The sequence below is a fragment of the Branchiostoma floridae genome, chromosome 4, assembly GCF_000003815.2.
Source record: "Branchiostoma floridae strain S238N-H82 chromosome 4, Bfl_VNyyK, whole genome shotgun sequence".
Lineage (NCBI taxonomy): Eukaryota > Metazoa > Chordata > Leptocardii > Amphioxiformes > Branchiostomatidae > Branchiostoma > Branchiostoma floridae.
In genome coordinates, this window is record NC_049982.1 from 9178315 (window position 1) to 9199560 (window position 21246).

The 21246-nt window shown below is 40.5% G+C and overlaps 2 protein-coding genes and 1 long non-coding RNA gene across 4 annotated transcripts; 2 read left to right on the top strand and 1 right to left on the bottom strand.

Annotated features, from left to right (window-relative positions):
• The first annotated feature begins 261 nt into the window (after positions 1-261).
• LOC118414979 lies at positions 262-2013 on the top strand. The gene is made up of 3 exons (XR_004831047.1): positions 262-389; positions 762-845; positions 1314-2013. It is a non-coding gene; the product is annotated as an uncharacterized LOC118414979 (long non-coding RNA).
• Positions 2014-2976: 963 nt separating this feature from the next.
• On the top strand, positions 2977-10496 carry LOC118413861 (CD151 antigen-like). Of its 2 annotated transcripts, XM_035817445.1 has the most exons (8): positions 2977-3116; positions 4791-4985; positions 5630-5704; positions 6537-6641; positions 7129-7281; positions 7803-7886; positions 8254-8582; positions 9469-9549. In XM_035817445.1, the coding sequence occupies exons 1-7, from the start codon at positions 3060-3062 to the stop codon at positions 8575-8577; spliced, it is 993 nt and encodes a 330-aa protein (XP_035673338.1). In that variant the 5' UTR covers positions 2977-3059; the 3' UTR covers positions 8578-8582; positions 9469-9549. The 2 variants fall into 2 exon arrangements, with proteins under 2 accessions (XP_035673338.1, XP_035673339.1); XM_035817446.1 differs by lacking the exon at positions 8254-8582 and having other exon boundaries at positions 9469-10496.
• Positions 10497-10593: 97 nt separating this feature from the next.
• Positions 10594-17777, bottom strand: LOC118413862 (CD63 antigen-like). Its single transcript, XM_035817447.1, has 7 exons — positions 17595-17777; positions 13726-13920; positions 13206-13280; positions 12886-12993; positions 12432-12587; positions 12136-12219; positions 10594-11836 (listed from the first exon to the last, which is right to left on the bottom strand). The coding sequence occupies exons 1-7, from the start codon at positions 17649-17651 to the stop codon at positions 11768-11770; spliced, it is 744 nt and encodes a 247-aa protein (XP_035673340.1). The 5' UTR covers positions 17652-17777; the 3' UTR covers positions 10594-11767.
• Positions 17778-21246: the final 3469 nt, after the last annotated feature.

Here is a 21246-nt window from a genome sequence, read left to right on the forward strand (position 1 = left end):
AAATCGTACATTGCCTGTCGAGTGATATTGGTAATATACATCATGTATTTATGAAAAAGAAGTCAAACCCAATAGCTCAGTTTTTGCTTTGTTTAGTTTATATGAATTTATTACTAGATTTAATCGCTTACTACTGTATACTGTTTACCATTGTTTGTCTGTCACTTTTTGTCATTTGCAATTAGCCCTCGGATAAGAACTTGCGGTAAACATTCCTTATGAGTGATACTGACAGACCCAACCCCCCTCCGTCCCTATAGTTCACGTGCTGCGGTCTGACCTCTCCCGACAACTGGGCCGACCCCAGTGCACAAACCGTCTGCGCATGCCCCACGGCGGATCTGGGCACCAACAAGTGCGAAGATGTAGGCGGCACAGAGTACAGGCTGGTGAGGAACTATCACTTGTTATTCTCAATGTTTCTTGATACTCTTGTTCAGACTCTAAAATATATAGGTTGACATCGCCCGTCCAAAAGAAAGCGATATTATACAGTAGAAGCCAGATAATTGCACAACGGATTACCGCACACTTCTGTTATTTGCACGAAAACCCATTCCAAACCAGTTTGGTCCAATTGAATGACTTCGCATTGTTGCACTAGCTGTGTTAGACATTTTCAAAAGAAAGTCCTACTCCTGGCCTTGAGTTAAGGTGAAATCATCTTGAGAAAAGATGAACAGTGCTCTGGAACGTTCGTGCCGACTAATTTTTAACTTTTGATCCCACGTGTAACATTTGGCACAATAATTGTGTTTCAGTCGTGCGTGGACGAGCTGAAGTTGTACCTGGAGCAGAACATCATCATCGTAGGAGCGGTGGCGCTGGGGGTCGCTGCTGTAGAGGTGAGTGGATGCTTTATATTCATTTTCCACTGCTTTCAAAGAAGTCCCGCATTGGTATTTGTAACGTAGATGCAGAACCGTTTATTATAGACTAGCAACTTATAATCTATTTTTAATCGTCGCTTTATGATGGTACTTAAGGTGTATCATTCATTGCTGCCACTTACAACGAACATTCGGGAATGAATTATCAATGCTAAGGCTAAGCCACAAGTCAACGTGCATTAGTTCAGACGGTAATGGTAGCGATGTCCTACTGTGACAAAGAACACGTAGCTTATAGAACTCCGTGTAGCAACATCATATCCAAGAACACAAACTTAAGTGCATACATAGTCATTTGTTAGTATCCGGAACAAATTTCACCTTTTAATTTTTTTGTCAAATGATTAAGCGTAACATCAGTGATATACACATTGCTCTCTATGTGAAACAGCCTACTTACATCCTTTTTGCTTCAAACTACAGGTCTTTGGGATCATCTTCGCCTGCGTCCTATTGCGACAGGCGGACAAGGAAACCAGTGGTATCGCATAGCCATGTTTTTGCCTATTGACGGAGGAATATATCTTATGACGTAGTTCTTGGACATTCCAAACAGTAAAACAATTGTTATTGAAGAAATTGCTACCACCAGAGTTGAATAATTGAAATATCAAGTCGTTTGTATCAGAGCCTGGCCAGTCAAAGTAGAAGTAGCAGAATGACCAAAACGTTCGCTATTGGCCAAAAATGAAACGTGGATATTAATATTGTTAATTTTAGTTACTTTATCATGTACTTTACTGCATTCAATACAGGTAACCATTACCTCATGTAAGAAAGTCAATTAGCTTTGAAAATAATGTTCTTTCACATGTATTTTTCATATCACACTTAGTGCATTGGTGTACATTTTTTTTTTCAATTGATTTGATTTCCACTTTTTAACAAGTAATCAGATGTCTCATTTGGGACAATATGATAGAGCCAGGGAACATGTTGTTAGTAACACGCACCAAGTTTTTGTATTGTTTCTGTTCCTGTTTTAGTATTTGTTATTACGTTGGTCGCGAATCTAAAGTAAGGACGTGCTGCTATGGCAAATTGTTATTTTGGGAGTCTTGTCATGTATCGAAAAATGTCACACAACTAAGGCAAATTGATATAAAAAGACAGCTACACTGAATGATTTGCATGTTCCTGTGTATTTGGCATGTTTGTGGATTGTGTGGATGTGAATGTGTGTGTGTGCGTGCGCGCGCGCGCGTGTGTGTGCGTGCATGTGTGTGTGTGTGTGTGTACACCAGAGTATATTATGTATGTGTGTGTGTGAGAGGGAGAGAGAGAGGGTGTGTGTGTGTGTGTGTGTGTGTGTGTGTGTGTGTGTGCGCGCGCGCGCCTCATGAATGTGTGTGAGTATGTTTGTCAGTATGTGTATGTATGTGTGTGCGCGCCTGTTTGTACACCCCTGTATGTATGGATATATGTGCGTATGTTCGTGTGTGATTTAAGATTAAGATTTCACTGCACACTAACCAACTGGTTTGTGTAGACTATGCCTGTGTGACTGGATCAAATGTCTTAACCATAATACCATAACTGTTATTAATATTATACAACCAGTAATTGTGCATGTTAAAGTCGGCAGGGGGCGCTGCTGTGTGACGAACCGTCTCGCCAGACACCAAGCCTTCTGCTGTTATGATGGCTAGAAAATTTTGTTACATAAGCCTCACAAAATACACAGCTACACAGAAACATATTTGCAGTAGAAAGAGGATGAGTCAGTTTCACAATAATGACCGACGTAACGTACCATGGCACAGATGACACGCAAATATGTGGTGAATACTGAGTAACTTGTTTATCTTAGTTGAAAATAGTTACTTGGCCATACAAACGCTGACGTCAGTGACGTTATGACTCGCCCTTACTTACGTCTAGTTTTATGTAAGAACCTAAAAAAATACCATCCCGCACGATCACTATTGTTTACGACGTGTGTTTACCGTTTGTCTTCTTCCCCCTATTTACAACCTGCTCCTGTTACAGTCTGGTACAGCCCAGGTACTAGAAATGGTCACGTGACCTCGCCCCAGTTCTCTGTTTGTCAACCGTGTTGACAGAAAAGGTGATGTCACAGCGAAGTTGGTTAAACTTTAACTCATCAACCGTTAGCGTCCCGCCATTTTGCTCACCTGCAAAGAAGAGAAAAAAGTCGTTTGAAACAAGATGGCGGCCAGCAATATGATTAGGTATTTCTTGTTCGCGTTCAACTTCTTCTGCTGGGTAAGTTCGTCTGATTATGTGTGCATGTCTGAACTTCTGTGTGTGTTGGATGCTCTATTCATTAGCAAGGCTAGGTGACTGTGAGTTTGTACATCCATGCAGGCGTGGAGGCCTTGAGCAAATAATGATCGTACACTTTTCTGGCGATGAATCTATTCCAAAGAAGCTTTCAACAACCTGCTCTGGTGCTGACATAATGGTCTTCTTGTGGTCCTAAAACTTTGCGCTGCTTCTTAACATGATTTATATATATCATTGTGATAAACCAGACGATCTTAAACGATCGTTTGAGCTGTAGTTTGAATATTACGCAAGGTAATTCTGGGGTGGGGGGCGTTATAGCTTGCTACATTGGTTGCGTCGCCTCAGTAGCTCGACGTAAACAGTTCTGCCTTTTTGAAACCCCATCAATGAAGTAGCTATTGGATATACGTTAAGAGTGTCTGGAATATTTGGTTACAAAGAATACAAAACGACTCGGGAATGGCATATTTGAAATAATCTTTAGCGCAAACGGTTTTAGTAGATAGCGCGTAGTGCAGTGTACAGAGAGTATTATTCTGAAACAACTTGATGGTCCTTGATTTTTTCCTCAGTATTGTTGGTCTGTGCTGTATATTTTATGAGAGACGATGACAAACAATGAACTATAATAGTGAAAATATCGTCGTTGGGAAGATGATTAAGTTCTACAAAATCTATATTTGTGTTGAATAATTCACTAGTGAAAGTCGCCTCATCTTAGAAATCAGAATATAGTGAAAATTTTACACTCAAATTTTTGCATTGGCAGCGTATAGTACAGCACATGATGTGCCTTCCTTTGTCCGTTAGTTAATACCAAAGTCAAATATATAGGCGGCTAGACGTCTTACACGAGGACCAATAATGTCTACCTATAACTCAATCTGTGTCCAGATATACGTTAATGTATATAGATCACGACGTGTTAGACTAACTGGTCGACCATGCAACGTTTTCTTGTTTTCTAAAGTTAAGAGTAGGTACACAGCGCCCCTTAATTTGGATTAATTGGTACTTTTGAACCCGTCTGTGAGAAAAAAAAGAGTAAGCGTTAATATTGGTCTTAACTCTTATCACAGCACATTTTGCAGACCTGTGTCTTTTTTTATATTCTTAAGAATTATATTGAAAGTATTGATACCCCTTGATTCAGGGCATTACACTAGAGGCCATAAATGTTGAATTACAACTGGGCTGTACTGTTGGTGAAAGGTCATTAGAGGCAGACAGGTCAAAGGTCATAAACGAACTGTAGTAAGGACGTAAACAGGCGTGTGGTGAGAGCTATTGATTCAACACATGTGCTGCCGCTCAGACCGTACGATATCCAAAATGCGCGCCCACAACATTTACTCAAATACAATATCTTTATTTTTTAATACAAAGCATGGTGAAAATTTGCCCGACATGTCTCTTTTCTCGGTCGAATGCACTTGTAAAATCTACGAAAAAAAGTTCACACATAGCATACATTTGTTGTAATGAAAACTTTTTCAAACAACATTAATTTCAAACGATTCTCTTATCAGTCCCTGGATGTAGTACATCTGTTTTATGATATTTTATAAGTATAACGGTTGAACGTCCAATCTTTTGATACAAACCTTATTGAATTCTAAGACATATAAACAAGCTTCGATTTGTCCCCAGATTGCCGGGCTTGCCCTGTTTGCCATCGGCATCTGGCTGCGGGTGGACCCGGGGCTCGCGCCGGTGGTGACGCTGGAGCTGGGCTGGTTCTACTCGGCTGCGTACGTCTTCATGGTCGTCGGTGTCATCACCATCGCCATCGGCTTCCTGGGCTGCTGTGGGGCCATGAGGGAGAACTCCACGCTCCTCAAGGCAGTGAGTCCACTGATTGAATTATGTATTGATTGACTGATTGGAATCATTCAAATTTGGTAGATAGATTGACTGATTTATTGATTGACTTACTGGTTGGTTGCTTGAGATTCCCTTTTCCCTGTGACCGCAAAACGATAAAAGATTTCACAGATCTTCATCGGATTTCAAAGATTAATCCCCATATTCTTGTTTTGCTTTTCATTTTGTGTTTTTGTTATCTTTTAAATCATTGTTATCATTGTTAATATTAAATCATTGTTATCTTTTAAACCATGCTTATATCAATGATCACAAATCCAGTTTTAGTAACTGTTGCTAATCGGTCGCTATCTAGCGGCGTCAATTACCACTACACTTTCATTTAGCAGGTGATACAAAATTATTTGTTAACGCACAATGTACAATACATCTTCAGTGTCAAGCTTTAATGCTTTGTGAGAACTCAGGTACCTTTTTAAGTATTTTAGCATGACTTGCAGATAGTAGGTATATTTTGTTCGTATACTTTAATGTACAACACTTGAACTTGAAATAGAAACTTCATCACGACTGGATGACATGTTGAGTTCAGAACTTGAAAACTCTCCGTAGTTATGGTGTGACAGTGAAGAACAACGGGTGATCATTTCATTTCATTTTGTCAGTACGTCGGTCTCCTCGCCTTGATGTTCATCTTGGAGGTGATAGCAGCCACCCTGGCGTGGGTCTACAGGGGAGAGGTAAGTTCACACAGAGTTTATCTAGTGATAAGGTGAACGACTTTCATGTACAGGTCAATATGTAGACGTATATGAAAGAATCTTGTATAGAGCATTCAATCGATCTGCCAGCAGGACCAGTTTCCACAGGAGCGTCTTGTCAACTTACATGTAGTCTGTGAATGATTGTAATAAATTCTTGTACTTAAATTGTTGTATGCCCATGTTGTATGTCAGGCAAGAATAGCTAATCACAAAATTAATATGTGGTCGCTAATGGAGTAAATAAAGGATCCCGCGATCACCTAAAATGTGCATTTACTATAAGGTGTCTTAAGTCCTACTTGGAAGAACTATCAGAAAGACAAGGAGCGAGGAGCTCCATATGGCACTCAGTTGAGGTCGGTGTGTTGTGCAGTACACGCCGTACCTGGTAGACGGTGCAACAACAACTATCGGTGGGACTCGTGTAGCACATATTGACAAAAGACGTGCACATGCGTAGTTCTGTCCGAAAACATCCAACGAGATATTAAAGGGACTTTCTTTCAGAACGTCATACTCGTTGTTACTGTACATATTTGTGGGTTATCAATAGTGAGGGTAACGTTAGTATCTATATTGGTGAAGGTACGTTAACTATGAAATTGTGATGGATTGGTGTTGGCCCGTTACCAAGCGTGGTGAACTCCTTTATTGTGTGGTTTTATACAAAGGTCTCTTAACGTGTCTCATACAAACCACACCATTTCCATTTCCATCAGGACGAGACATAGCATTCTCTTTATATAATGGCATCAATATCCCGTTTAACATCAACCCAAATGCCCTGAGATCACTGTTAACGTTTCAGCTTGACCGGTGGATCCGGGACTCCTTCAGTCGGACCTTCAACGGACGGTACATTGACGACTTCCCGGACTCCTTCCAGGACGCCGTGGTGTACTTTCAGAGAAGGGTGAGCCTCTTTTAAAAGCTTTTACCCTGAATTTTAAAGAACGTGAAGTTAACGCAACAAATGAATCCACACAGATGACGCCAATGTGACAAACTACTACATGAATGATCACCCCTTATACCCTTATCGCGAAGGAACGCACTCATTGTGATTGCCCATCGCGTTCGTTCCCTCTGCAGTAACTAAAGGACGAAGGAGGTGTCTTGTATGCTACTTCGTAATTTTTACAGCACAGTCTAAAACGAAAATTATATAAAATTCCATATCATATTCGATATTATGTCTTACAGAGCTACCCTATAGCCTACTATAGGCCCAACTCCCTTGTATTGACATTTCTATACTGATGAATACAATAATTGGTTTGACTTGAATTGTTGAATAAAGGAGGAAATTCCCGTGTTTCCCATACTTTTCTGAAAGACATGATCGAGAAAGAATAAACAAACAAACAAACAAGTGTAACATGTGTCTACTATTATCCTAGATGGACTGCTGCGGGCTGAACACGCCGTTTGACTGGGAGAACTGGCAGGAGGTGGACAGCTGCCCCTGCCCCATCGACCGGTACGTCAACCAGTACGACTGGACCGAGAAGTGTCAGGAGGACAGGCACGATCGCGACCTCAGCGTCTACAAGGTAAGTCTTCTTTCATCAAGGAACTGGAACACGAGGTCAAAAAGGGTCAGAATCATACCATGTCCAGGACAAATGACCGTCGACGTTCTGCTGCAGTACTTAGGAAAGTTACCAGGGAGCACAATCGACCTTGCCTTTGTCTTCTTAAGAACTACCGATGTGCTAGATATCATGACAATCCATCCGATGGTTCTTAATTTATGCTGACCAAAAGCAACTTCAAATAGAACATAAAATATTGTAAATGCGGAGATTTAATTTCGCGGTAGCGGGAAAAAGGACTTTTCGTGATGGTTTAAGTTCGCAGTAGCACCATGCACTGTAGTCTCTTACTGTCATAGACAAAATGTTCGCGGTGGTTTTAAGTTCGAGGTGAAGCGGCCACCGCGAAAACCGCGAACAATAAACCACCGCGAAAGTTTCTGCATTGACAGCAGTGCATGAAACAGATGTTTAGTACGGCTACCTTTATCTTTGATTATGAATTGTCACATTTGTATATGATTAATCTCTGTCCTTAGTCGTGCTGGGACAACATCTCCCTCTGGCTGAAGAACCACATCATCGTCATCGGCATTGTTGGGTTTGCAGTGTGCCTCGTTCAGGTTTGTGGATGTTTTGTGACCTTCACTTGCAATTGTTTATCTTAATCTTTTCTGTTTTATTCCATCAAATCCAAGATTACGTCACACCTGAACATGACACAAGATATAAAATTTCCTATGGCGACGAGTATGTCACCAACCCATTATGACTTGAGGTATTTGGCAAAGTAGGTTCTCGTAATCAACATTTTTTATTTTCATGAAATATTTTGGATCTTCAGTAGTTCTTAAACTCTTTCAACTTTCTAAAACATACAATGAAAATATTAAGGTGGTTGGTCATAAAAAAGTCGACACCGAATAAGCCCCCACCCCCTCCCCCGTGTATATTCCACATGTGCACAGTCTTCCTTATGATATATTGTAGTGTCTGGGCATCTATTGTGGCATCAAGCTGATCCGACAGTACGGCAATGGTGATGAAACGTTCCTGTCGGGCTTCAAGTCTCCGATAAAAGCCAAGAAACCAAAGAAAGACGTTCCTCTCGAGTCCGTTAAAACGGCAAAGGACGAGGGAGAAACTTTGGTGAAGGAAAAAGAAAAAGACCAACCCCCGCCACCCAAAGAGCCCGAGGTCGAGGCGGCTGTGACGACGAAAGAGTCCGAGGGCAAGGCGGAGGAGACCACGCCCTTGTCGCCAGCCGCGCCGGCGGAGGAGGCCGAGCCCTCAGCGAAGGAGAACGAAGCATGACCCCGGTGCGCGCCGAGTTCACGAGTGGCCTCCTGCAGCTTTCGCAAACCTTTGTGCCAAAAAGCTTGTAGCTTTTCCTCGCTTAGCTCATTCGGACCAACTATTTATTGCCTTAATCTAGATCTCTTTTGCTTTCTCTGTGGTGTGTCATCTCATACGCTGTCGACTTGCAGATACTACCTAGCACCTTTTATAGACCAGGTCATTTTTATAACGGCGCTGTCAGTAGCTTAATATCTGCAGCTGTGTTGCTTCCATCTTTGCGTGTTTAGCACAGAGATCACTGTTTTCCAATAACCAGCAAATTCAATCAGATCCATCAAACAGCAGTGATGATCAATGGAGTCCCAACCTTCAACACTGATCGGTGTGTTTCAATCAAACGTAACGGTTGTTGATTCTATGATGTCATCTTTAATGATTCGGCGATTGTGTGGTTTGAGTAGAGATAGGTGTTGTTTATGTTAATCTCTTACTTGATTTCAATCATGTAACTTTACACGCACACAACCATCGTTTTCATCTGGATCAAGACAGCGATATTATTTCATCATCGACAGCAGCTATAATTTTTAGGCTGCTGGATCACTGCTGTTGTGATACAACAATCATCTAACAGACTTGCTATTCATTCTGATGATTTATGCATCGTATTAGGCCAAATCAGGCCATTATAGGAATAAAGCTAATGAATAGTTTTGATGTGATACAATGACAAAATGTAATGCAATTGCCTGGCCCTTGTTTTGTTGATCATCTTAATTATCACTACTTTGTTACCACAGTATGACACTAGAGATGGAAATATTGATTTTTGCAACGAAATCTTTTGTTGTTGCTGTTACAGTTTCATCTAACCAAACATGACCATTCATATCGTCTTTATCTCAGCTCACCGGGATTGTTGCCGGTATCCTCTTCATCCGCCGTGTGAGGAAGGAAGCTGCGGTGGTGTGAGGTCTTGTCGCCCAGGAACATGCCGAGAGATCAAGATCATTAGTACAAGACTAGATAACGTAATCACCAATACGTATTGAAGAATAGGTTAGCATTTCTTTTCAAACTTGGATGTTTTAGAGGTAGTGATTATTTTCTGCTCTTGAGTTTGTTGATGCGTTTGGTTCAGTTTTGTATTCTAACATGGCTTCGCTTGGCACTTCATTTTCCACTTTAACACCAGTATTGCATTGTCATTGACGCAGGTTTTGTATCTCTTGAAACCATGGTATACTCAACCAGTCTAGAAGATAGGCATAACTTAAAAGAATCTCGCACAGTTCTTCTCTGACCTTTTTTATTACCTGTCGTGATTTGCAAACCGGCATTTCAGATGTTAAATCTAGAGCCCTCTTTGATTTGAATCTATAGTTATGATTTTGGGTAAATAAAATGATAAGACGAAATTTGATATATTTGTGTACTTAGGGGTTAGGGGGTTTGAAAGGTTGTCGCTAGTATGTCGACTTTGGTTGACATGCTATCAACTGACACGAGTGAAGATTATGCTTGCTGTTATGTGTACCCTACATTTAATTTTAACGGTTGTTTCTTTTTCTGTCTGCTTATAATCAATGTGATTTCCATTAACTTGTACATAAACAATTCAGAATGACAAACATTGCGTGTTAAATTTGTCTTAACTGAGCACCATTCTTTCCAATTACTGTTAGTACTCATAATCACGACTCGGAGTAACCAAGACTTCCTTTGTTTCTGTCTGATTACATTAGATAATAAAAAATAGACAGTTAAAAGTTTTGTATTGACTACTTCTAGGGCTGTGTGGCGATCTAATAGGGTACGTGTATAGAGAGGATTTTTAGATACTTGATCTTGATTGCTTATCTTTGTTGTCTTTTCTATAAAGACAACATTTTCCATTTTCTCTTCGGCTTTGTAAATAAAGGCAGTTTGACCGAGCCGTTGATACCCATTTGTAATCCTTCGACCGGCATATAGCAACATCAGGACTTTATTTATTGACAGTTGATAAAAGTAGACAAGAGACATTGAAAATTACAATGCAGTTGCTATTTATTGAGACAATGTAAAATTTAAGAACAAAACATAAGGGTAATTATGTTACAGAATAATCATTCACTCATGACTAGTCAGTGACCTATGCTAAAAGGAACTGTAATTTCTATAGGACAATTGTCAACTTTCATCATCTTCGTCGCATGTCAGTGTCCACTAGTCAAATACTGTCTGATCACAACATCCATATCGTCTTACTTCTCGAAGTAAAACATACCCTAAATGTACCGATGCTAATATTACAAAAAAATATTCACAACTAAATGCCACAATAAGGAAAGGTACAGTGTGATCATTCTGCAGAATCGGCCACTTTTAAAGATTGATATATAAGATTATATATGAAACAAAGTTTAGTTCTAATGCTATTATGTACTATCTCGCGGTACTGTTTCGTCGGAAGCATTTGAACGAAAGTGTTGGAATTGAGACCAACTTAATCATCTTAAAATCAAGTTAATTAGCAGATAACACATGAAAACTGTGACTGACTAAAGATTCAAGACTAAACTAAAAAAAGTGTTAATACAACCCCCCCCCCCCATCCCTATCTTACAACGTCTTTACATCGGTTACAGAGTACTTTGTCAATTAGGATGTAAATTCTTAATATTGCATGGACTAATAATACGGATTTAATGCAATCTGTATATTCTTATCACACTTTCAAAAAGCGTAATCATCATGTGCTTGAACTATATACTAGATAATAACCCAATTGTGAATCAAATCACACTGCCCTGTACATTCACCTCTAAATACTTAATACTAGCAATAGAACGTCACCAACTTAGCAACGTTTACCTGGCTATCAATGTAAATTTTGTTACAAACTGTCCCGTTCCTATCCACCTTACATGTGTCATGACCAAACAAACGGAGAGAATTCGAAAAGGAAGATAGTGAGTTGTAATGACTCCATATACCGATACTGTGACTATGCATAACCATTGTCATTTTGCTATCAACATTGTTCACTATCTTCAGTATAATTGATATAACAGGTTCCCGGTTATAAGTTTTCTTTTAAGTTCAGACACACAATCAATGGATTTTTCTGATAAAACATCAAGTATCCTTATTATGATGGCTATTGTCATGTTGAAGATATTGTCAACATCATGATGTACTTCTGCTTGATGACGTACTTCCGCTACATGACGTAGCCTTCCTCATCCCGCCAGCGTCGAAGCAGCATACAGGCGCCTATAATTGCCACTATCTGCAGAAATGGACAAAAACATGTGTTATTCACTAAGCATACATGAATATCTATGGAATATTTGCCATTATATGCTATTCAGTATCAGATCCCTTCTATTAAAGTGGTAAGTAGTAGTTGTATTTGTAGTAGTATTTGTTACACAAAGATCCCTATTCCCAGAATTATTACCAAAAGGCGACTTTGTTATGATCAAGGACGAGGCCAGAGGAAATGGCTAGGAAAAGAAAAGATCCGGCAAAGTGAGAATACATGGTAAAAAATTGATTCACAAACTAAATGTTGATGGAAAGACGTACCTCTAGGAGGCAAATCGCCAGCAGGATCCCTCCAATGATCCACATATATTCCCCGACCCAGGCTGAAAACTCATCAACGCATGGCTGGAAGAGACAAAAAAAATTACTATGAGAATATTTCCTATTCATTGTCAGCTGAGCTTCTGACGTATTGTGACGTTGTGCTCGATCGTGTCTCCCTGAAAACTGTTTAAATATGGCTAAAGTACAATGTAGTTGCTTGTTAACTACTGCAAACTCTGGCTTACAGTATACACATCTAATCTAAGCTAAAACCAGATAACCGAGCTGCCTACCTTGTAGACGTAGACCGTGTTGCCGTTGTCGTCGTGCGGCAGACATTCTCTGTCCCGCACGGTGGTGTCGTCGAAGATGCACAGGCAGGTGGCGCGAGCCTCGCTGCCCAGGGGGTCCCTCCAGTCGTCCTTGCTGTTCAGGCCACAGCACGTCAGCTAAACAAAGCATTGTAGACGAATGTGCTATTAATGTAATTTTTAGAACTTACGCTAAAAAGCCTATAAATTTTGTGTTAAACCTAATTCTAGACCTTTTGGATAATTCATAAACATTATCTTCTGTCTTAACCTTCTTTCTTCAATTCTTTGAACCTACAACTGCAAAAACATTGACATAAGTTAACTGAGATAATTTACCCGGCCAGTCAGGAGAGAGAAGGCGGGTAGCTTTGTTGTTGGTCCTTTGTCTATAATATCAATTTCTACAGTATGATTCCTCAAGACTGTTCCTTACGTGTTCTTGCCAGAAGATGAGGAAGCTCTTGTATCTTTCGTCGAATCTTTCCAGGGAAGTCCGCTGCCTCAGCTGTCGCTCAAAGATGTCTCCAATCCAGATCTTAATCTGTCAACGTGCAAGAAAGTCATGTATATCTAGATATTTGGCAATGTTGTCTACTTATCGAAAAACAACAGCATGCTTATCGAATTAGTGTAGAGCTTGACAGTGTACATGTAATTTATATTTATTACCACATTCTTGCATAATTGTAATAAAAGGACTACAGAACTCAACTATTCTCGTTTTCTCTCGCCTATTCTCGTGAGAACACTCACCTGGCCTCCATACACGAGCATCAGGATGGCCGTCACGATCTGGACCAGCAGCATGAACCCATTGAGGACGGCAAACTGTAAGTTCAAAGCGAGATACGTGACATAAACGACATTTCTGCCCGTTTACCCTGATAACAGTAGCATGGTACGGTGTTTTGTTTCATCAACAGTTCAATTGCTCAGCTTCTTTCGTAAGATTCAGAGATTTAAGAGTACATATGTACAGTACATATCTAATAAATATGGATATCAGACTACCGCGACACATGCATGTACCAATTATAAATAAAACGAATTAGGGAGTCCATTGTTGACCTTGATCTTCATTTTTCCGAAAACCTCAAACCTATCAAATAATACCCTAAGTATCAATCACAGCTTCTCGACTTACGGTGCTGTGAGACACAAAAATCACAGCGGAAAGCCGCGAAGAAGGCCAGACCAAAATGACATGAGGACATTTACACCTGACACAGCAATTTTCGCAAAGCTCAGGCGACGCAACTCTGAAGTATCCTACCGTGGTGAGCATGCACTTGTTGGACGAGGCGGCCCCGCAGCAGCCGCAGAAGGTGATGATCATGAGGTACGCGCCCAGAGCCATGAGACAGAACACAGGGATGTACATCTCCTCCGAGATGGGGTACGCTCGTATCATGCGGTAGTACTCAAAGCGCATCGTCAGTCCCGCGCAGAGGAAAAGCGCACCTATAATCTAGATATTAGGAAAACATACATATGACATTTTTAATGTATTGAACTAGAATATCTTTGAAAAACATACTTTTTGAGTCAAGTGTACATTTTGAGTAAAGAATCTTCAAGTTAGAAAAAGATGAAATTCAAAGGGGAAGAATTGATTTGAAAAATCGCAAGTTAACATATTTTATCCTCAAATCTATGCAAAAACGTCATCACATTGGAAATAAGCCTAGCTGATATCTATTGACATCGCATTACATATTCAGTAAAGCATGAAAGGGAATTAGTAAGTTGCAGCAGTGTCAAAAATACTGGAAGCTTGCTTTGATGACTGTAATCTGTGCATGCACGCAAAGTCATTCATTTCGATTCAGAAGGGTGTTGGTTCTGTGCTCATGTTCAATATCTTTAGCCAAGCCGTATAAATAATAGATAACACGATGGGGATGCACTTAGATTAGGACCGCATTCAATCCTACAGCTTAAACTAAACCTTGACAACACACAAAAAGATCGCAAAAAATACAATAAAGAAAGACAAAGAGATACAAGACTATTTTGTGTCGAAAATATACAAATATGCCGCCACCCATAATTAGTTTAAACGCGTTCTTGATGTAGTTTTGAACCATCATCCTCATAAACTTGGGGCCGAAGGCTACTGTACACGGTAGAGTACTGTCGGGTAAGTTCGTGTTAGCAGTGTTGTCAGTAAGTAGGGGAACGTGTATCTCTAAGCACAACATTGATTTACAGAACTCGATCGAATGAAACTCTGTAACCCCGCGGTACCAGTCTGAGCCAGCTGCAAACATTTTGTTACATCGCCTAAAGCGAATTTCTTTTGTTCGTTCGCCATTTTGGAATTCAATTTGGCGATCCGCCATTTTGGACAGGGGGGTGACTTTGAGGGCGTCAAAGTGAATCATACTCCGCTCTTTCATGAACGCAATAGTCGGATTATGAGCTACATGTATGTTTAATTTTTAAGACTTTCATCTAAAGGTTAAAATGGTCATCAGTATACAAGCCTTTAATGGAAATAGTCTCAGCAGAAATCGTTGCTATACTGTTATTCTATACAATCATATAGTTGTAGTAACTATCATATCGTCATATCGATATAATCCACCCTACGTACACCTGAGCGTATATTCTTAAAAGAGAAAGCACCGATATGTTATACATAATTCAATGGTTAAAAGTAATCCTAGGACTTTATGATATAACGACAGAACACTATATACAGTATGTCTTATAACCACCTGTTAAACATTTGTATTCGATGTTTTCTATAAATTGCCTCAATTGCGTTGTATTAGACATATTGTATGTAGTGTAAAGGAAACGCGGCCCCACTTGTGGGGCCGCGTAGCACAGTGGTATTGTATTCGGCCCGTGATCGAGAGGTCGCCGGTTCGAATCCGCCTACCGTGTTGCCGGTCTTGTGCCCTTGGGAAAGGCACTTTACACGACTTTCCTCACTTTACTCAAGTGAAAAATGAGTCGTCCCTCGGATAGGACGTTAAATGGAGGTCCCGTGTATGGGGAGAGCCATACCCCATGCACGTTAAAGAACCCCCACACGTGCGATGGTGCGGTGTGCGTTGGTGCAAATCCTTCTGTCCGGAGTTGGTGATTCACTTCAAATCACCCGGATGGAGGCCTGGCGAACCTCTGTCTCGTATCAGCCACATGGTGAATTACATCATTCACCCGGACGGGAGACCTGGCGCATCCCCGTCTTGTAATTAGCCTACGAAAGGGTATGTCACCCCGTAAGGGGCGGTATAACCCCGTCGTGTGTAGACATGTGCGAACATGTCTACATTTGATCACGTCGACCGATGATGATGATGTAAAGGAAAAGGGGCAATAAAGACCATACGGTCTGGAATGCAAGCAAATTTCGCAATGCAATATTTTTGACGTTGTCCTATGTATATATCTAGACAAACGTTCTGCCGTTTTTCTTATAGAATGTTTCCCCGATGTTTCTCATGCTTACGAAGTTGTCTTTAGACACAAACGAACTCGGAGTGAATTGTTTCTCATTTCAATATCAACAGTCTCCTGCATTTCGAGAACGTCAGGCTACTGATGTTGTTTTAAAAGGTTGTTTTTGCAAATCAAACAGGCGACGGTGTTGTCTTCCACCGCATTAGTCAGTTTCAAAAGTCGTCGAACCGGTAATAATCGGGCATTTCTGTTGCCGGAGGCAAGGGCTGACCCCTTGTTAACTTTTTCGATGGTAGTTTTGTAAATAACGAGTTTTCAATAGCGAATATGATTTTTTGAAACCGACGTATAAATCTATACAATATGTTTTGCAAACAAAGTTTTCATGTACGAAATTTCGTCGGAGTTTTCGTAAATAACAACGAGTTGTGAGACGAGTAGGGCGACCTGACGCATGATCCGCCATTTTTCAAGATGGCGGCGTCACGCAGACAAAACAAGACCTTGTGTTTTCTGCAACCTGTTTGATTTCAGAGGATCACATTTCTCTTCATACGTTTGGTGCATATGGGTACAGAGGCAACAGTTACTTTACAGTAACGCAACTATAAACATGTGCCTAATGAAAAGATATCTCATGTAATGCGCAACGTTGCACCAAAAGAGCATGAAATTTGGTAGATTATCTAGGCTGTACTGGAAACCCTGTACTGATGTCGTTACATAAAATGAGAGTTACTGAATACTGAGGTGTTCTCAGTGTGGTTTTGTTAATCTTCGAGGAACAAATGACCCAGAAACTATTTCCTGAACGAGTCGTTTGTGCGGTGAATTGTGTTAAGCTCTTTACAGATTTAATTCACGACATCATGCTGCGTAAAAAGATTTTCGACCAATGTATCATTCCCTATCATATATGAGCCGGTTTAAAACTTATAACATATTTGTCGAGTTCTGAGCTGATGTGAATTTGCAACTGAGATAAACATATCGGGATTTAAAACATGGACAAAACTGTTTCATGCCATATTATGCAAACTATGAAATAGCATAAAGCGTTGGTACGTTTGGCATCGAGTGCATGCCTATTTGTCGACTCACAAAACTCTCTTGATCTTAACCATGTCTCTGTTTCAAACTATCATCAGAATTTCTATTTGTACTTATGTGGTAAGTTGTAATAGTAAGCCCGTTTCTTTACAATTACAATAGGATGTACGATTTGCACGGTTGACTTAGGTTTCAAAGTGTCATTCTCAGGTTACTGTTCATGTTCTATCATAGGTGGATACGTACGTCTTCCCTGTACGTTAGGGTTGTCTTACTTTGGTACGAGAGACATGCTCAAATATGAACTAATTCTTTTTAGGGCTAGGTACATGTTGAGCCTGGCGGAAATCGTTGTTCTGATACAGCAAGGGATCACTGAATATCTGCATAAATTAACCTGTCCATTTTGGCGTCTATTCATGAACTACTAGTATCTTGTTGCCCCTTAACATCCTTCCAAACAATTGTAGATACAAGGGTCTCTCCAGAATGACAAAGAACATGAATGGGGGTGTAAGAAATGGGTGTACTTTGTGAAACTAAATGGGTTTAAGGACGTTCAAAAGAAGTCACCAGACTCAGCAAAATACAGTAGCCTGGGGCCATAACCGCTCCCACAAACAACAACTCCACTCCCCAATCTCAAACAACCTGGCCAAAAGGAGTGTTCAAACTTACCCAGAATATGACGTTGAAGACGATCAACATCGTCCGTATTTTCTGGTCCTTCCCCATGCTGTCGCTTAACGTTTAAACAGAAGAAAGGGTGACGAAGTCAGCGCGTTGTGCCTGTGTGCAGAGACGAGTTCACAACGGACTGTCACGCCTGCGTGCTTCCGCCAGGTACGCAAAGGATTACTGCGGACCTGTCCCGGGGGGATCACATTCAACCCTGGTTGGACGGGTCCATTAGACAATGCGTGCACACGGGGAGGTCACCTGGTAAAGGAAGCCATTCAGGAACCAATGATCGATTCACAGGAATAATGTAGAGGCAAACTGCTATCTGTTGTCGTTTCACCGAATAAAGGTGTGTTACGTATCAAAAGTAGTTTGAGGGAAATATGAATTCAAATAGAAAAAAATATATGAATTCAAATAGAAGAAAAAAAACTGTTATCTGCTTTCAATATCGATATCTACCAATCATGTGACATCATTACTTGCATTATGAATTTATGTATTAGTAAGTTTTATGTTTTACAGCGTTATGTCTTGAAATGTGGCCAGATGCGCAGATACCCTAGAGCCTGTCTTCCCCAGTAATACGTGAAACAATGCAGGATTTTGTGTGTCGCCTGACTCTCCAGCTTCATGCATGGATGGGTTAGGTGTAAACAGGTAGAGTGACCGGGCAGGACGGGATCCAATGGCGGGATAGTGCCGGATATTTTGCGGATTTCGTCACAGATTTCTGTGGTGACGTCAATAATGGAGGCTTATTCGTTAAGTGCGTAAGCAACCTGCTTTTGTAGCGGAAAAGGCAAAGCGAGCAGAGAAATGCCGTATATTGCACAAAAAATATCGAAACATGGATACTTAAGTCGTAGAATGTCAAAGTCCGTCCCAAAGTCAAAGAAGAAGATGTGAAATAACAACATTTAAAGAGAACTTTATTGAAGACTTTATTGTTTAGTAGACCATACTGCTTTGTATCAGTCATTTATTCAACCTTCCTGACTACTTTTAAAAATCTGATATTGAAGGCACCATTTTTTGCCAATTTTTTTTATACTAGTATTCGTTCGCTTGGATCAGTTTTGGGTTCACAGAGGATACCATCCATATAATCAAATCAACATGACCTTATGGTACGTTCTTAATCTCCGTGGAATGTATGAGAAATCTCTTGTTCAAACCCGGGATGTTCGGGCTGTCTCTGTGCGGCACAAATCTGCCTGTGTACACAACAAACGTATTGTGTTTATGCCGGTCCGGTTACAGTAGCTGGAGCGGATAAAGGCAATCACTGATGACGTGATGGTACATATGGGTTATTTGTACAAAGCATTGACTATAAAATAAATTGATATTCATGCTGCACAATATCTGATGTGATTTATTCCCTACTGAGACCCCGAGGTCTCTTCAGCTATTTGTGTATACGTCCAGCGGCCTTGGTCAAGGTTTTGTCTTCTCCGTAGTGCTCTACGCTACTCTTGGTGGTCCTCAGCCAATACTTCCCTTCAAGATTCTGCATCTTAACGTTGTTGTTTCACATAGGCAGATCCTCAAGAACACAGTTCAACCACAGTTCAACCTACCCCTGGTTGAAACTCTCCAATTTGACAACTAGAGATACTAAAACCGGAATTTCCGAGGAAAAGTTCCAGGAAGCATAAAATCTATCTTTATCATATCTTTCATATTTGAAGACCTAGCCATATGCCAAATTTCACATCAATTATAGACTCATAGGTCGATGTAGGTTAGACATCCAGGTAATAAGATACACCAAAAAGGAGTTACTCAAGCAACCGGATCATGGATATGGTTTTGGAATTTTTTTTTATTCACATTTCTTTAAAGAGGATGAGACGGAAAGCAGACCCTGCTTATCGAGGTCTTCTCCTCATGTACATAAACAAAATCAGGACACACATACAGTACTACAAAACGCTAAATAACAAAGTCAAGAGATAATGATAACGACATGAAATAAAACAACAAGAAATCAAATAACAAAGTGACGTGTAGATGGTTTCCAAAACCATATCCAGTTGCTTGAGTAACTACTTTTTGGTGCATAGACTCATAGCTAGAGATATACTGCCAAACCACAAACACCGTTACAAACTCCGCTACAAACGCCACATATTTAAAGTTTGGTTAAGAGAAATAACATAGGGCAGACTATCACCTGCATTGGGTCTGATAAGCGCACATGTTGAGAATGAATGGCAAAAAGTATGGACAATAACCGTAGTAAAAGTAAGCCTTACGGCGAGCTGGACCTAATGCAAAATGGCTAAGTTATTAATAATTCCGCCAAACTTATCATAGTAAGTTCATGACGTCACACCATGCTGTTCATGTCAACCCCACTAGATGGCACTTCATATGCAAATCAAACTATGCCATATATGTAACAACATATATGACGAATATCGATTAAATGTGGACGGGACGGTTCGACGAAATGTTTCCAGACAGCACAAGAAATAGAACTAAGGAATAATATCTACTTGGATTATTCATTCTCAAATACATCGATCTACGATATATCTACGACAAAAAGACAATACAAACAGCATTTCTTTCTGTCTGAATCTCCAAGCAGATGTATTAAGCCAACATCGTAACGCCTTTTCCCATAGCCATAGTGTGTCATTCTATAAAGTGCTGGAGGAAGAAGTTGTTCTTAAGGACCTCGAGCTGCTGGCCGCCATGCTAGCGATAGAGATGTGTGGGGCAGCATTTTTCGTGGCACCTCGTACATACGAGGATGAACTGAACTGAACTGCTGCTCTCGGAATCAGGAGCTTCAGAAACGTTACGCTTTTGCCTCAATACATCTGCTTGGAGATTGCTTTCTGTCCATCTTATCGGTAAAACAACACCCTAAAGCAGTAGAATGTGGTCTATCAACATCTTAGTTTCCATCCTTGAACCTTAAGGATCCTCAGGGAAGTTTGGGCGTCAAATCATAACTAAGGAATGCTGAGTTTGTGCTGAATCGACTCTTCATATCGGCAGATCTAAGAGACACGTTCTAGACAGCACGCAACATGCCACTTGTACTGTAGTTCTTTATAAGTGAGTGGTGATAGCTGTTTTCCTAATGTTCAATCCGAAATGGAAACTCGCGTTGCCTTATCCTCATTTGACCCGGATGATAATTGGGGTCAAGGCAAACTGCACATCTGCGGATCTGTTTTCAAATCTTCACCATGTTTCCTAGGTTGGGTCATGGGTGGAAAGTCAGAGTGACCCAAACATACATGAAGCCATTTTGAAAGAAAATTCTCTCACAGATTTATTGTGTAATATGCGTAGTCTTTCTCTTTACCGACTATACCAGTGTAGAGCATAGTGAATGGAGGCCGAAGTTTTCCAAATTGAAAGAAAATGTCTTAGTCGGTGCGAGAGGCATATTTTTAAACCATAACTCTCCCTGTAGCTAGCCCTGGCTTGATGTACCAGAAGTGGGCCAGTCATTTTGACTTTTTGTGTTATATCAATATCACATGAACTTCGGAAGGGAAGCATTTTGTAACACTGAAGGTGCCCCTGCCTGTTTCATAAGATGTAAATGTCAATGAAATTTTCTCTTAACTCTAAACAGTCCTTCGTTGTAGTAATAGATGTGGACCCGCCATTTTGACCTAAT

Bases quoted from the DNA above. Each gene is read 5' to 3' on its own strand.
- LOC118413862 (XM_035817447.1), bottom strand. From the start codon at position 17,651: ATGGGGAAGGACCAGAAAATACGGACGATGTTGATCGTCTTCAACGTC. The intron at 13,281-13,725 runs GTAGGATACTTC...TTGAACTTACAG, and splicing joins ACAAGTGCATGCTCACCACG to TTTGCCGTCCTCAATGGGTT. The intron at 11,837-12,135 runs GTACGTCTTTCC...CCATTTCTGCAG, and splicing joins TGGCGATTTGCCTCCTAGAG to ATAGTGGCAATTATAGGCGC.
- LOC118413861 (XM_035817445.1), top strand. From the start codon at position 3,060: ATGGCGGCCAGCAATATGATTAGGTATTTCTTGTTCGCGTTCAACTTC. The intron at 5,705-6,536 runs GTAAGTTCACAC...TTAACGTTTCAG, and splicing joins CGTGGGTCTACAGGGGAGAG to CTTGACCGGTGGATCCGGGA. The intron at 6,642-7,128 runs GTGAGCCTCTTT...CTATTATCCTAG, and splicing joins TGGTGTACTTTCAGAGAAGG to ATGGACTGCTGCGGGCTGAA.